The 13,419-nt window shown below is 43.2% G+C and overlaps 2 protein-coding genes across 4 annotated transcripts in view; one reads left to right on the forward strand and one right to left on the reverse strand.

Annotated features, from left to right (window-relative positions):
• Positions 1-828: 828 nt before the first annotated feature.
• On the reverse strand, positions 829-9,148 carry EBNA1BP2 (EBNA1 binding protein 2). Its single transcript, XM_050800248.1, has 9 exons — positions 8,891-9,148; positions 8,724-8,807; positions 8,317-8,489; positions 7,594-7,717; positions 5,808-5,897; positions 4,034-4,109; positions 3,707-3,800; positions 1,159-1,321; positions 829-1,010 (listed from the first exon to the last, which is right to left on the reverse strand). Exons 1-9 carry the CDS (start codon positions 8,954-8,956, stop codon positions 960-962), a joined length of 921 nt encoding a protein of 306 aa, XP_050656205.1. The 5' UTR covers positions 8,957-9,148; the 3' UTR covers positions 829-959.
• A 4-nt stretch (positions 9,149-9,152) lies between these two features.
• CFAP57 (cilia and flagella associated protein 57) overlaps positions 9,153-13,419 on the forward strand; it is a 76,230-nt gene continuing 71,963 nt past the window's right edge. For all 3 annotated transcript variants that reach the window (XR_007727401.1, XM_050797613.1, XM_050797627.1), the window contains exons 1-2: positions 9,153-9,290; positions 9,553-9,728. Coding sequence is in view for 2 of the 3 variants with exons in the window: in XM_050797613.1 (XP_050653570.1) it covers positions 9,572-9,728 (157 nt within the window). In the remaining variant the exon portion in view is untranslated. The remainder of the gene's footprint in view (positions 9,291-9,552; positions 9,729-13,419) is intronic.

Here is a 13,419-nt window from a genome sequence, read left to right on the forward strand (position 1 = left end):
GGGTGTGGTAGCGCATGCCCGTAATCCAAGCTACTTAGGAAGCTGAGGCAGAATCGCTGGAACCCGGGAAGTGGAGGTTGCAGTGAGCCGAGATTGTGTCACTGCACTCCAGCCTGAGCGATGGAGCGAGACTGTGTTTCAAAAAAAAAATAAAAATAAAAATAAATTTAAAAATCAAAGAACTCTCTCTCCCAAAAATAGAACTGAAATACAACTTAGAAACAGTGCCTGTGAAATTCTAAAATTCTAAGGAGGAAATTCCTATCAGCCCAAATTAAAGGCAATTTCAGAAATGTAAGGAGATAAAAAGTTTACCTCTTATTTTCCCTTAGTAAGGTACCAAAAAATGGTACACAGCAAAAGAAGGCATATGCTAAGATGGGAAAATATGGGATTCTGGAAATAATGGCACCAACTTAGAAGGTCTAGAAAAAAAGAGACAGTTGTGTGGCGTAACTAGGTTGTAGGAGAAAAAGTATAAAGTGGGTAAGATGATAAAGCATCTGGAAAGAACTAAGAATACAGAAGGAAAATTAGGCAAGCAGAAGAATGTAAGGTGAAAGTTAACTGGAGGAAAAACCAAAAGCTGTACCACAAAGAAAATCACGGTGGCTCACGCCTGTAAAATATGGGCATTGAGCTTTACGGGGATTGATTGTAATATAACTACTTAGAAGGATGAGGCATAAGAAATGAGGGAGGTGTCAGTTAAACCATTTATCACAAAATGAAGGCAATTTGAACTCAATGTCTAAATTATCAATAGATAGCAATGCAAAGTAACTTCTCAATCTTTTAGTCTGGACTATTTAACCAAAGGTATGTGTTCTTTAATAATTTTTATTTAGTTTATTAAAAGAAATGTTTACAACATGACACCAACAGAAGGGATCAAAGTGTGTTGTGAAATTGTGAGTCTGCATTCCTTTTTCTTGGTTCTTTGTATTCAAAGATGCTGTTTAGTGCGTTCTGTTCTTCATCTTCTCTCTCGTTCGTTTTCCAGGTCTCTTCTACAGAAAAAGATATACCACATCTGGTCACATAGCAGCTTGCCTTCTGCCCCAGGTGAGGACGAACATAACTGAAGGGAGAGGGCAGGGTTGGGAGTGGGAGGGGAGGCTGAGCCTGCTCCTCACCCGGACACCTGGGCTCACTTACATTTGATCCTTTCTTGCCAGGCCTCTTGAGGCCTCTGCCATGAGCTGTCTTGGCTCGGAAGCTAGATACATCATCATAGCTCTCCCGAGTGTTCCACTTTGAGCCTTTCTTCTTTCCACCAAAACCAAACTTCTGGTTTTTATACCGTCGTTTAGCACTGGGCCTGGAAAAGAATGGTCCTAGACATCACCCACAGCACTGTAAACTCTCATGAATTTGATGGCCCAGCAATGCTCTCAGTTTCCTTTCTATAAGCAAAGCCCCTTAGGCACGTCTGTAACCCAGAATCTCATCCTTGGCCCCACAATCCTATGCTACAGCCTCTCTAGACAAACTCATCTAGCTCGTCTATTTACAGTTCTGACCACCAGGGCAGGAAAATAAAGCAACAAGCAGGGAAGGCTCTACATGTATCATGTGGCTTCCTGCTGTCCTTAGAAACCTTTTTATTTTAGGCCAGGTGCGGTGGCTCACGCCTGTAATCCCAGCACTTTGGGAGGCTGAGACGGGTGGATCATGAGGTCAGGAGATCAAGACTATCCTGGCTAACACGGTGAAACCCCGTCTCTACTAAAAAAATACAAAAAATTAGCCGGGCGTGGTGGCGGGTGCCTGTAGTCCCAGCTACTCAGGAGGCTGAGGCAGGAGAATGGCGTGAACCCGGGAGGCGGAGCTTACAGTGAGCAAGATCACGCCACTGCACTCCAGCCTGGGTGGCGGAGCAAGACTCTGTCTCAAAAAAAAAAAAAAAAAGCAAGCTTTCTATTTTAACCAAATCTTGTTAAATCACCCTCAGTTGTGTCTATTCCTCTCAAGGGTAAATACATGCAGTTCACATCCAAATCTAATGTTACATTTGTAACATTCAAATGTAATGAAATGAATACATTCAAATGTAAACATTCAAATGTAATTATAGGCATTCGAATAACATTCAAATGGAATAACATTCAAATGTAAAACTGGTCATCCAATAGGAATCTTGAATTCAGCATCTCCAAATTCATGTCATCTCCTGGACTGGCTCTACTTGCTGTACATATGCCCTCACTTGAAGCTGGCACTGCTCCCACCAACCCAGACACACAGGTCAAACATGTGAGAGTCAGCCTTGGTTCTTCTCTCACTCTTTATACCCAAGTCAATTACTAAGTCCTGCTCATTTCACCTCTTCAATGTTTCTTCAATCCATCTTCTCTTCTCCCTCAGTTGCCACTTTCAGATTATTATCATTTTCATCTGGACTTTTGCAATAGTCTCCTTGTCATTTTCTCAGCTTGCCTCAAGTCTGTCACCTATACAAAATCCACTGTAATCTTTTTAAAAACATGAATATAACCTGCTCATTATTATTAGTACAACCTACAACTTAGTCTCTCTACTGCCTTCTAGACAAAGCCCAAGCTCCTCAACAAGGCAAACCCACAGCCCAGGTCCCCCCAGCCACATCGCACCCCTCCTTGCTTTGCACTGTATTCCCAGTGACACCAAGGGCTTACTGTTCCTCACAAACCCCTGAGATTTCACATCTCGATGGCTTTGCTCTTTCAGGCTTTCACTTCTTCCCAAACCCAGCTTCTCTTCTATTCTCGTGGTTAATTCCTACTCATGCTTCAAGCAATGCTCAAGTCGAACCCTCCTCCAGAAACCCATCCCCAGACCCTGTCAGGTATTTATAAAAGCTGCCTCAGTACTAATCCCCAAATGCCTCTATCATAGCACTTACTATCTTACATGGAAATTATCATTTCCCCTAGGCCTGGTATCCAGGTATGCAAAAAAGTGGACTAGAAAGAACAATGAGAGCCCACATTCTCTCTTTTAATCTTCATACTATGAGGCAGACACTATTTCCTCAACTTAGCAGATGAGGCAATTAGCATTTAGAAAGGTATGGTAACTTGTTCAAAACTGCCCTCCTACTGAGTGGTAGAGTCGGGATCTGAACCCTAAGTCTGAACTCTCGACCATCACACTGTGTGATGAGGAATCAACTTTTACTCGGCATTCACTTAAAGGGTGCCACATCCTTAAAAGTACCTTCTTGGGATGGGTGCAGTGGTTCACACCTATAATCCCAGCACTTTGGGAGGCTGAGGTGGGTGAATCACTTGAGGCCAGGAGTTCAAGACCAGCCTGGCCAACATGGCGAAACCCCACCTCTACTAAATATACAAAAATTAGCTGGATGTGGTGGCGGACACCTGTAGTTCCAGTTACTCAGGAGGCTGAGGCACAAGAATCACTTGAACCCAGGTGGTGGAGGTTGCAGTGAGCCAAGACTGTACCACTGCACTGTAGCCTGGGTGACAGACTGAGACTCTGTCCAAAAACCACAAGTTTAAAAAGTGCCTTCTTTTACTCTTCAAAGACTGGCATGGCTAAAAGGGCCCATCACACAGTGCTAGGGGTCTCGGCCACAGGCAGCAGCTGCACTGTCTGGACTCTATGGCTGTGCTGGTGGAGGTGCTATGTCTGCCATCCTTGTGACCTGTGGCCCCATCACACCTCACGGGATCCAAAGACACCATGCCAAAACACTTCTCACCCCTTCTTCATCTGCTGGCCTTTGGCTCCTGCCTTCGTGCGCTGTGCCAGAGGCTTCTGATCTCCCTCAAGGAAATCCAGTTTATCGGAGAAGCCTGTAAGTGAAGAAGTAATTGTGATCAGCACCACTGTATTTTAAGAAGAAAAGTTTAAACCACCATATGAGGCTATTATTTGCTACACTGATTTTAACAGTCACATCCTGCTCTCCAACACCATTCCCAAAACCTAGGTCCACATCAACCAAGAAGGCTCCAAAGCACTAAGTGTCCAAATCAACTCTAAAGTACCTGCTACCCTTCTTCCCCTAGCAGAGAGATGTACCAACCTTTCTGATACTTCTTAATAGCATTCATCATATGTGCCTTCTCCTGCTGCCTCTTCTGAAGAACCTCCGTTTGCACCTGTGATATGAACACAAGGACTGTTAACAGCTATTCCATACCATTACTCCAGTATCTACATTGTCTTAAGAGCAACACCATGATTAATGCTGCTACCCTTTGACATTTACTATGTGCCAAAAACTGTGTTAGGGACTCTAAGTATATTCTCAGATCTAGGTATATTCTTCATAGATGAAGATATATCTGTCTCATAACAATGTAGTGAAGTTGAAATTTGTGTTATCCCCTAAACTGAAGCACAGAGAAGTTAACTTGCCCAAGTTGCATAGTGAAAAAGTGCACAGCTGAGATGACCCAGGCTGTTTGACTCCAAAGCCAGCACTCATCCTATTATACAATCCTGCCTACAAAACTGAAGCAAATCATGTTTAAGACTACATCAATTTTCACATCACATTTGGACAGATTATTTAACTCATTGTAACTAGGTATGAAAGTAACCAAAAAGAAGAGAAAAAAACAATGTCCCCAGGAAAAGAAAAGAAAAAAGTTTGAAGGATAAAAGGAGATACTTTATAATACTCTAACAGGGGTTTTCTCAATCTTGATACTGCTACAGTGTGGAGAGAATAATTCTTTGCTGGGGCGTAGGGGCCTGTCCTGCACTGTAGGATATTTAGCAGCACCCCTGCCCTCTACCTACTAGATGCCAGTAGTACCCTCCCTCCCAAATTTGACAACTAAAAATATCACCAGGCAGTCACAGAAAACTCCTAGGGAGCAAATTCACCCCAGTTGACAACCTCTTCCCCAATGTTTCCTTAAATTAGGAACAGTGAACTAAAAGGCCCAAGTGAGTTTGTCTTTGCTTTTGGTAATTTTCGTTATGTTAAATTACTTATTGGTGTCTTTGAGAGAATCTCAACCATCCACCTCCAGATCAAAGAAATAATAAATCCGCAGCAGGCCTTTTGTAGAGGACAGGATCCCAGCCTATTCTTACTCTGCTGAGAATGTATCAGTGAAACGACCCCAAATGTGGACAAGAGTCCTGCAACCCAGATCACAACTGCTTCTGTCCAAATGTTGACAAAGTCTTAACACCCACGCCAATCTTCCTCACATTCATGTCTTCCCACAATCCTAACTTTAAAACCCGTCATCTTCGTTCTTAGATGACCATGAAATAAAAAAGGAAAACCAAGAAAAGTTTCAGCGTATGCCTGATCTGGTGTTACATTAGAACTCAGACATTCACAGTTCAAACACACAGGCAATCTTTCAGATTGGACGACAATCATTAGGATAATTTCTTCAGGGACATGATTATCACATAGGCCAGTGAATCCCAAACCAGGATGCATTTCAGAATCACCTGGAAAGCTTTTGGGGAAGGGGGAAAACAGACACAGATTCCCGGGGATTCTGAAGTCTAGAATTCTGTTTTGAAAAACTTCCCCTGGTGATTTTGCTGAGGTCTGGTTTGGAAACCACTCATCTGGACCCAGTGTATAGATATGAAAACTGAAGACCAGAGAGGTGACTGGCTCGCCTGCAGTCACCATACTACTCCTGGGGAAGCATTCATGTCCAGGCAAGACTGTGCTCATGAATACCAGCACATACACTGAGAGATGGTAAACACACGATCAACACACAGCTCCATTCAGTTCAGGGGACCACATCAGACCACGGCAATCTCATCTAACACACACACTCCGCCTCTTCCTGTTCCCTGCACACTTTCCTTCTCACCTTCTTCCCGTATTTCCTAAGTGCTCGCAGTTGTTTAGCCTTTTCAGACCTCTCCATGGCAGCCTGTTTAGTCTGCAGCTTCTGTCGAATCTACAACACAAAACGCTGTCAGTTTATGTTATTTGAATCTGGAATGACCACTACTTAGGATGCACTAGAGCAGGGAACAGATATTCCCTGTTCTTTAAACTATGCAACTTGTAAATCATCAATTCCAACCCCTGAGGACAATGGGGCCCACAGGCTGAGCACTTTACCAAAAGTGTCAGAGTGAAGCCAGAGATTGAAAGTCACCTTCCCAATTCCAGTGTGCTGTCTGTTTCATTTTACAAACTGCCTGTCTGAAGCCCAGGAAAAAAGACAAACTTCTCCCCATTTCTACTGTCAGTAGACTGAGGCTGGAAACCAGTATGCGGCCTCAGTGTCCTTTTCTAGTATACCACATACACAATAAAAATCCACGCAGATATCAGGTGCCTAGCCTTTTCAGTCAAACATACACATTTTAGTTAAAGGACGAGAAGTTGTCAGTGAGAACTTGTACAGAGTTCACAGTGAGAAGGTGAACTACTACCATGACAAAAGCTCCCTAAAATCCAGTTTGAGACCCCAGGGTACTATTTAAATATACTCATCCCTCAGTATCCATAGAGGATAAGTTCTAGGACCCACTACAGACATCAAAATCCACAGATGCTCAAGTCCCTTATATAAAAATGGTGTAGCGTTTGCATATAACCTACACTCGCCTCCAGTATAAAGTCAGGGGACCTCAACTCCTGGGCCACAGACTGCCATGAACCTGCTATGAATCTGTGGCCTGTTAGGAACCAGGCCGCACAGCAGGAAGTGAGTGGCAGGCAAGCGAGCGTTACCACCTGAGCTCCACCTCCTGTCAGATCAGCGGCTGCATTACATTCTCATAGGAGCCCGAACTCTACTGTGAAAGCATGCAAAGGATTTAGGTTGTGTGCTCCTTATGAGAATCTAATGCCTGATGATCTGAGGTGGAACAGTTTCATCCCGGAACTATCCCCTCCCCCAGTTCATGAAAAAATTGTCATCCACGAAACCGGTCCCTGTTGCCAGACCACTGCTTTAAATAGTCTCTAGATTACTTATAATACTGAATTCAATGCTACGCATCATGTCATTCTCACAGATCCAATGTTCTCAGCACATGGCAAATTCAAGTTTTCTTTTTCCAACATTTTCAAATTTTTTTCTCAAATATTTTTGATCTGAGGTTGGCTGAATCCAGATGCTGAACCCATGGCTATGGAGGGCTGAGTATATTTTGGTTACATGCTGGCAATCCCCTCCTTCAAAGTTAAATGAGGTCCAAGTTCTACCCAACTCTAAATTGTACTGTATCTGAACCATCTAAGAATCCCTCATTTTATAGAGGAGAAAACTGAGGCCCAGAGAAAAGTAATTGTCTACAAGTTCTAGCACTACCAGTGGCAAGGGCACAAGAATGCTGTCTTCTCTGCACACCATGCCATGACCAAGCCAGCTAGGAAATGCAATGGGCCATCTTCACCTCAAGGACTACACTTCTCACAGCACTGTTCCTCTCCTTAATTGCTGATTTTAGAAAAAATGTCATATGCATCTAATTGGTGGTAACTGGCATGACTCTGAAGTAGTCAATCTATGGAAGAGGTAATAATTGTCCTCTGACAACTGGCTCCCCATTATTGGGCTCACAGCTATCTTTCTAAGCCAGCTGAATATGCTTAAGTACAAAATTTTGGCTTTCCAGAGGAATATTTCTATTTCTTACCTTCTGCATCTGCAGATCAGACTTGGCCATTTCTGCAAAATAATCAGCGGGTCGCTTGGTAGGGACTTTGAGCTGATGGAGGCGGGGTAAGACTGCAAGCACTGCGGCCTGGGCTTGGCGGTAGCTGAGAATTGTGGGACAAAATGTGTAATGAGGTGAAGGAGAGAGGCCTTACGTTCCTTTTCACTGCCTCTCATGAGTTATCCAAGCTCAGAAGGACTCTCAAAATCTGACCTCCATTAGCAAGAACAAACAAAAACTGTCACCAAACCTCACTGATTTAGTATCTAAAAGAAATGTAGACATATACCAGTTTTTAAAAAGGGGAGGGGTATTGCTAAAAATAGTTTTAAGAGAATGACTACTCTAAAGGTACCCATTAACACAAACTAATGTCGATTATGGATTCTTACGTAATTACTAAAGCAATTCCACACAAGAACATCCCATAAGCAAGGTTTTTTTTGTTGTTGTTTTTTTAACTGAAGCATGCACAAAAAGCTTTAACATGAATATTTCAAATTAGTCCCTAAACTGGACTTTGAATCGTGACTGTGGACCAAGGAGCTCTCCTCTCAAACAGCGAGAATCTCCTAGCTATTCTTAGTCAAAAGAAGCTGCTCTCCCTACCCCTAAGCTTATTCTGAGTGCAGGCTTACTAATTTCCCCTTTCCCACTCTCCTGCACAAGGATCCTCAACTTCTCCAACATTTGAAAACATACAAACTCATCTCTCGCTGGAAGTCGTCTTCTGGATCAACAGCTTTCTGGTCCTTGTTCTGAGGTGTTGGCGCCTCAGATCCACCGATTTCCGGCACCGGACCCAGTGTCACATCGAGTCTTTCAACCCATTCCAGATCCCGCTTGAATTCTGCCAAACATTGCTTCAGGCCATTCTAGGAAATCCAGACACTGAGCTCATAAGAAGGGGACTCTGAGTTTGTTCTTCCCAAGCACAGGCTGTTAGGCAAAGGGACAAAGCGCTAATCCCCAATACGCAGACAGGTAATAGACCCTCTTGGCAAGGCTCAGGGTGCATCTTTCCTGGGACAAGAATCGGTCTCCCAAGCCCAACAGCGGCTGGTGCGCATCCCAAGTCCGAGTACCCCCGACCCTGTGCCCGCGCTCACCGCGTCGTTCACGGCCTTCTTCGGCCCCTCTAGCACGACATTGAGGCCTGGCTTCAGAAGCCCTCGGGAAAACGCATCCTGCAACTGCAGGACACAATCACGGTCACTCCCAGGGGTGTAAGACCCCCTCTCCCATGCCCAGCCCCGCGAGCTCTGCTGAGACTTACCTCTCTGTCTGTGACAAGAGATTCATCGGATTCCGACTCCGAATCCGAGAGCGGAGGAGTGTCCATCTCGCCGCACGCACGTCCCACACCTACAAGAAGAAGCGGGGTATCCCGAGACCCAAGCGGCTAGCAGAGGGCGGCCCTGGCCGCCGCTGCCTGCCTTCAGCCCCCTAGTCCCAGGCCGTGGCTCCACGTGCCACAGAGTCGCACCAGGGCCAGCAACTCACAGCTACTGCTAAACTTTTGATTGGGCTTCCGCTTCCGGCGACAAACCATACTTCCGGTTTGTCGTTGCTATAGGAACCGCTACGGCGTTTGAAAGTGCCCGGGTTGCTTAGGATCCGCACAGGTAGTGCCTGTGGATACATGCGTGGTCTGCTGACCCAGAGAGAAGTGAAAGGTGGGAGCAGATACCTGGGGGTCGCCAGAAGGAGCTGGTAGCAGTGAGGGTACAAAGGAAAAGGCAGAAAAAGGAGACGCGGGGATGCGGTGGCGCGCAGGAGGACCCCGGGGGAGGGGGAAGGGGAGGGGGAAGGGGAGGGGCAAGGAGCGGGGAGGGCGTGTCCTAGATGCTGGGCGGGGCGTGTCTGGGCCGGGGGCGGGGTCGGGGCGGAGCAGGGCAACGCTCTCCACTCTGAAACGCCGCCTTGGTGGTTCAGCAGAACTCTTTGGCGGGAGATCATGTCGGCCGTGGTAGCTCAGACGCTGCATGTTTTTGGTCTTCGATCCCACGTGGCCAACAATATCTTCTACTTCGATGAACAGATCATTATATTTCCTTCAGGAAATCACTGTGTGAAGTACAATGTGGATCAGAAATGGCAAAAATTCATTCCAGGTAAAAACCCTTTCCATCCTGACATACAGGAATGGTATGTGCCACATATAACCCCATAATCCCAGCATGATGATTGGAAAGAAAGATTTTGGCCAATTTGAATATATATGCAGTATTATAAAGGTAGAGGAAATAAATGGCGACTTGTATTATGAAACTAGATTAATCAGTCATGCATACGTAGTTAAAATCACATATAAAATGTTAATTTAAAAGTGCTTTTTTCACTGTAATTTCAGGAAAATATGTTAAGAATCCCTCTTTTGGTATCTTCAATATCATTGCCTTTGTCATTACCAGAGCCCCTTTTTGAGTTGTCTGACACAGTTTTCCTGAGCACGCCACCTTCATTACATCACCTTTTGAATCCATGTATGATGAAGACACTGTAAACTTTATCCCAAGTTGCAAATAACCATTTGTATAACATTACAGCCCTTATTTTTGTTCACAGTGGTCCTGTTGATGATATTCATGATTTCAACAACCGAATCCATTTTCCCATTTTTTGTTGCATTGACACCTTTTATTGTGACATAGACACACGAAAGAATGTACCCTACATATATGTAATATTTAAAGAATTACAATAGGATGTAGATCTGTGAACCCAGCCACCAGCATAGGAAATAGAATATTACCAATTCTAGGGCTTCTCCCTGTATTCCGTATCCTGCTGCATCAGTTTAACATCATGCTTTTGAGATTCATGCATCTTGATACATATAACCAAGTTCATTGTATTGCTATGTAGTGTTCCATCATATGAATATAATGTCTCAAATATATGTATTCACTCTAGTGTTGAGGGACATTTGGGAAATAACAATCATATGCTATTACAAACTATACTACTATAAACATTCTTGCATGCGTATACATTCGTCTATTTGTGCAGATTCTCTAGGACACACGGCCAGGACTAAACTTACTGAGTAATATGATAGTACCAATTTACACTCCCACCAGGAGTGCATAAGAGTTCTCATTCCTCAACAACCCTGCCAACCCTTGGTATTGTCCAACTTCCTAATTTTTTGCTAATCTAGTAGTTGAGAAAAGGAATTGTGGTTTTCGTTTGCATTTTGCTGTCGTTAATGATGATGAGTATCTGTTTACATGTTTATGGGCTGTTCCTATTTAGTCGTATGTTAAATGCCTTGTTCAAGTCTTTTACTTGTTTTTTATAGTTTGTTGTGCAGGAAATTTTTCGCAATTTTATTGTTTTACATGCACAATTTATTCTGTATACCAATAATTTATCAGATATATATATGTCTTGCAAATAATTCCAGTTTGGGGCATTTTTCTCCCACCTTACAGTATCTTTTGATGAACAAAAATTATTAGTTTTAATAAAGTCAGATTTATCAACCACATAATATTCTGTTGGAATAAACTGTATTAAATACAGTTGACTTTTATTTATTAATGTTTATTTCCAGCATATTTGCTAAATTATTAATTCTAATGATTTGTCTATAGATTATGCAGGGATTTCTATATAGACTATCATATTATCTACAAATAACGATGGTTTTCTTCCTTTTTCTTGTGCTACCTGTGCTGGTAAGCACCTCCAGACAGTGTTGAATACGGGTGATAAAAATGGAAATCTGGCCGGGTGCGGTTGCTCACGCCTGTAATTCCAGCATTTTGGGAGGCCAAGGTGGGCAGATCACGAGGTCAAGAGATCGAGACCATCCTGGCCAATATAGTGAAACCCCATCTCTACTAAAAATACAAAAATCAGCTGGGCGTGGTGGCACGTGCCTATAGTCCCAGCTACTCGAGAGGCTGAAGCAGGAGAATTGCTTGAACCTGGGAGGCGGAGGTTGCAGGGAGCCGAGATCACGCCACTGTACTCCAGAGTGGGCAACCAAGCAAGACCTTGTCTCAAAACCAGAAATAAAAAAGATCATATGACTTTCCAATATTAATTAAATTATGGTTTTATACAGACAACATTAATTTATATTTGCTGTCATACTTACCAAACTCTTTGCCCACCGTCACTCTTTACAAATCAGATATTCCAGATGGGATCATTTTCCTTCTGCATTTACTGATAATGTGTTAATAAACTCTCCCAGTTTTTGTCTGAAAATGACTTTATTTTATCCTCACTTCTGAAAGATAGTTTCAACAGGTATGCAATTTTTATCAACACATTATAGATCGTATTCCATTGTGTTTTTTTGGCTTCTGTTTTGTTGCTGTGGTTAAGAAATTAGCTATCAGCATCGTCTTTCTGTAGATGATCTTTTTTTCTGGATGTTTAATGTCTGTCTGTGGTGTGTGTGTGTGTATATATATATATACACATACAGTATATACATATATATGTATAAAATACGCACCATGTATACACACACCATATACATATATGTACATGTATATACATCATATATACACGTATATATACGTATGTGTGTGTGTATATATATACACACACACATAGATACACACGCACAGACATACAGTATAGTTTATATTTTCATTTTTTATCCTCTTAGGGATTCTTTGAGATTCCTGGATCTAAGGGCAGGTATCTTTTTTGTTCTGTTATCTCCTTCTGGAACTCCAAACCATCTCAACTCCATCCTCCACAGTTTTTTTCTTTTCTTTTCTTTTCTTTTCTTTTCTTTTCTTTTCCTTTTTTTAAGAAACCAGGTCTCACTCTGTTGCCCAGGCTAGAGTGCACTGGCACAATCATAGCTCACAGCAGTCTCAAACTCCTGGGTTCAGGCCATCCTCCCCACTTTAACCTCCTGAATAACTGGGAATACAGGCATGCACCACCTTGACCAGCTAATTTTTTTTATGTGGATGGGGTCTGGCTATGTTGCCCAGGCTGGTCTTGAACTCCTGGACTCAACCCATCCTCCCACCTCAGCCTTCCAAGTAGCTGGGATTACAGGTACAAGCCACCATACCATGTATATATGTATGTGTGTGTGTGTGTGTATATATATATATATATTTTTTTTTTTTTTTTTTTTTTTGAGACAGAGTTTCGCTTTTGTTGCCCAAGCTGGAGTGCAATAGCTCAATTTCGGCTCACCACAACCTCCACCTCCCAGGTTCAAGTGATTCTGCCTCAGCCTCCCGAGTAGCTGGGATTACAGGCATGGGCCACCATGCCCAGCTAATTTTGTATTTTTAGTAGAGACAGGGTTTCTCTATGTTGGTTAGGCTGGTTTCGAGCTCCCAACTTCAGGTGATACGCCCACCTCGGCCTCCCAGAATGCTGGGATTACAGGCGTATAAGCCACCACGCCTGGCCTGTAAATATATTTTTAAACATTTTTTAATGAAGGAGGGGGCCATGAAATCAAAAGTACCTAGAGCCCTCAAAAACCGTAATGTGACCCTGATTGCATTTCCCAAATAAAGTATTTACACTTTAATCTTTGCCTAAGGCTCTGTTTTCTAGAGGATCACAGCCTTCATTTTCATTCTTATTACCTCATGGTTGTGAGATGAGAGCTCTATCTCCAGATATCACCTCTAGATTTCAGGAAAAAGGGGATAGAATGCATCTGTCTGGTTTTTAAGGAAGCACCAGCTTTATCATAAAGCCACTCTAGAAGACTTCTGCCTCCACTTCATGTCTAGAATGTCACACACGTCAGCTAACTGCAAGGGAGGCTAAGGAATCCAGTAGTTGGCATCCCAGCCTCTGGAGGAG

The sequence above is a fragment of the Macaca thibetana genome, chromosome 1 (assembly GCF_024542745.1).
Source record: "Macaca thibetana thibetana isolate TM-01 chromosome 1, ASM2454274v1, whole genome shotgun sequence".
NCBI classification, from domain to species: Eukaryota; Metazoa; Chordata; class Mammalia; order Primates; family Cercopithecidae; genus Macaca; species Macaca thibetana.

Bases quoted from the DNA above. Each gene is read 5' to 3' on its own strand.
- EBNA1BP2 (XM_050800248.1), bottom strand. From the start codon at position 8,956: ATGGACACTCCTCCGCTCTCGGATTCGGAGTCGGAATCCGATGAATCT. The intron at 3,801-4,033 runs GTTGGTACATCT...CTTCACTTACAG, and splicing joins TATTAAGAAGTATCAGAAAG to GCTTCTCCGATAAACTGGAT. The intron at 1,011-1,158 runs GTAAGTGAGCCC...CTTTTTCTGTAG, and splicing joins CTGGCAAGAAAGGATCAAAT to AAGAGACCTGGAAAACGAAC.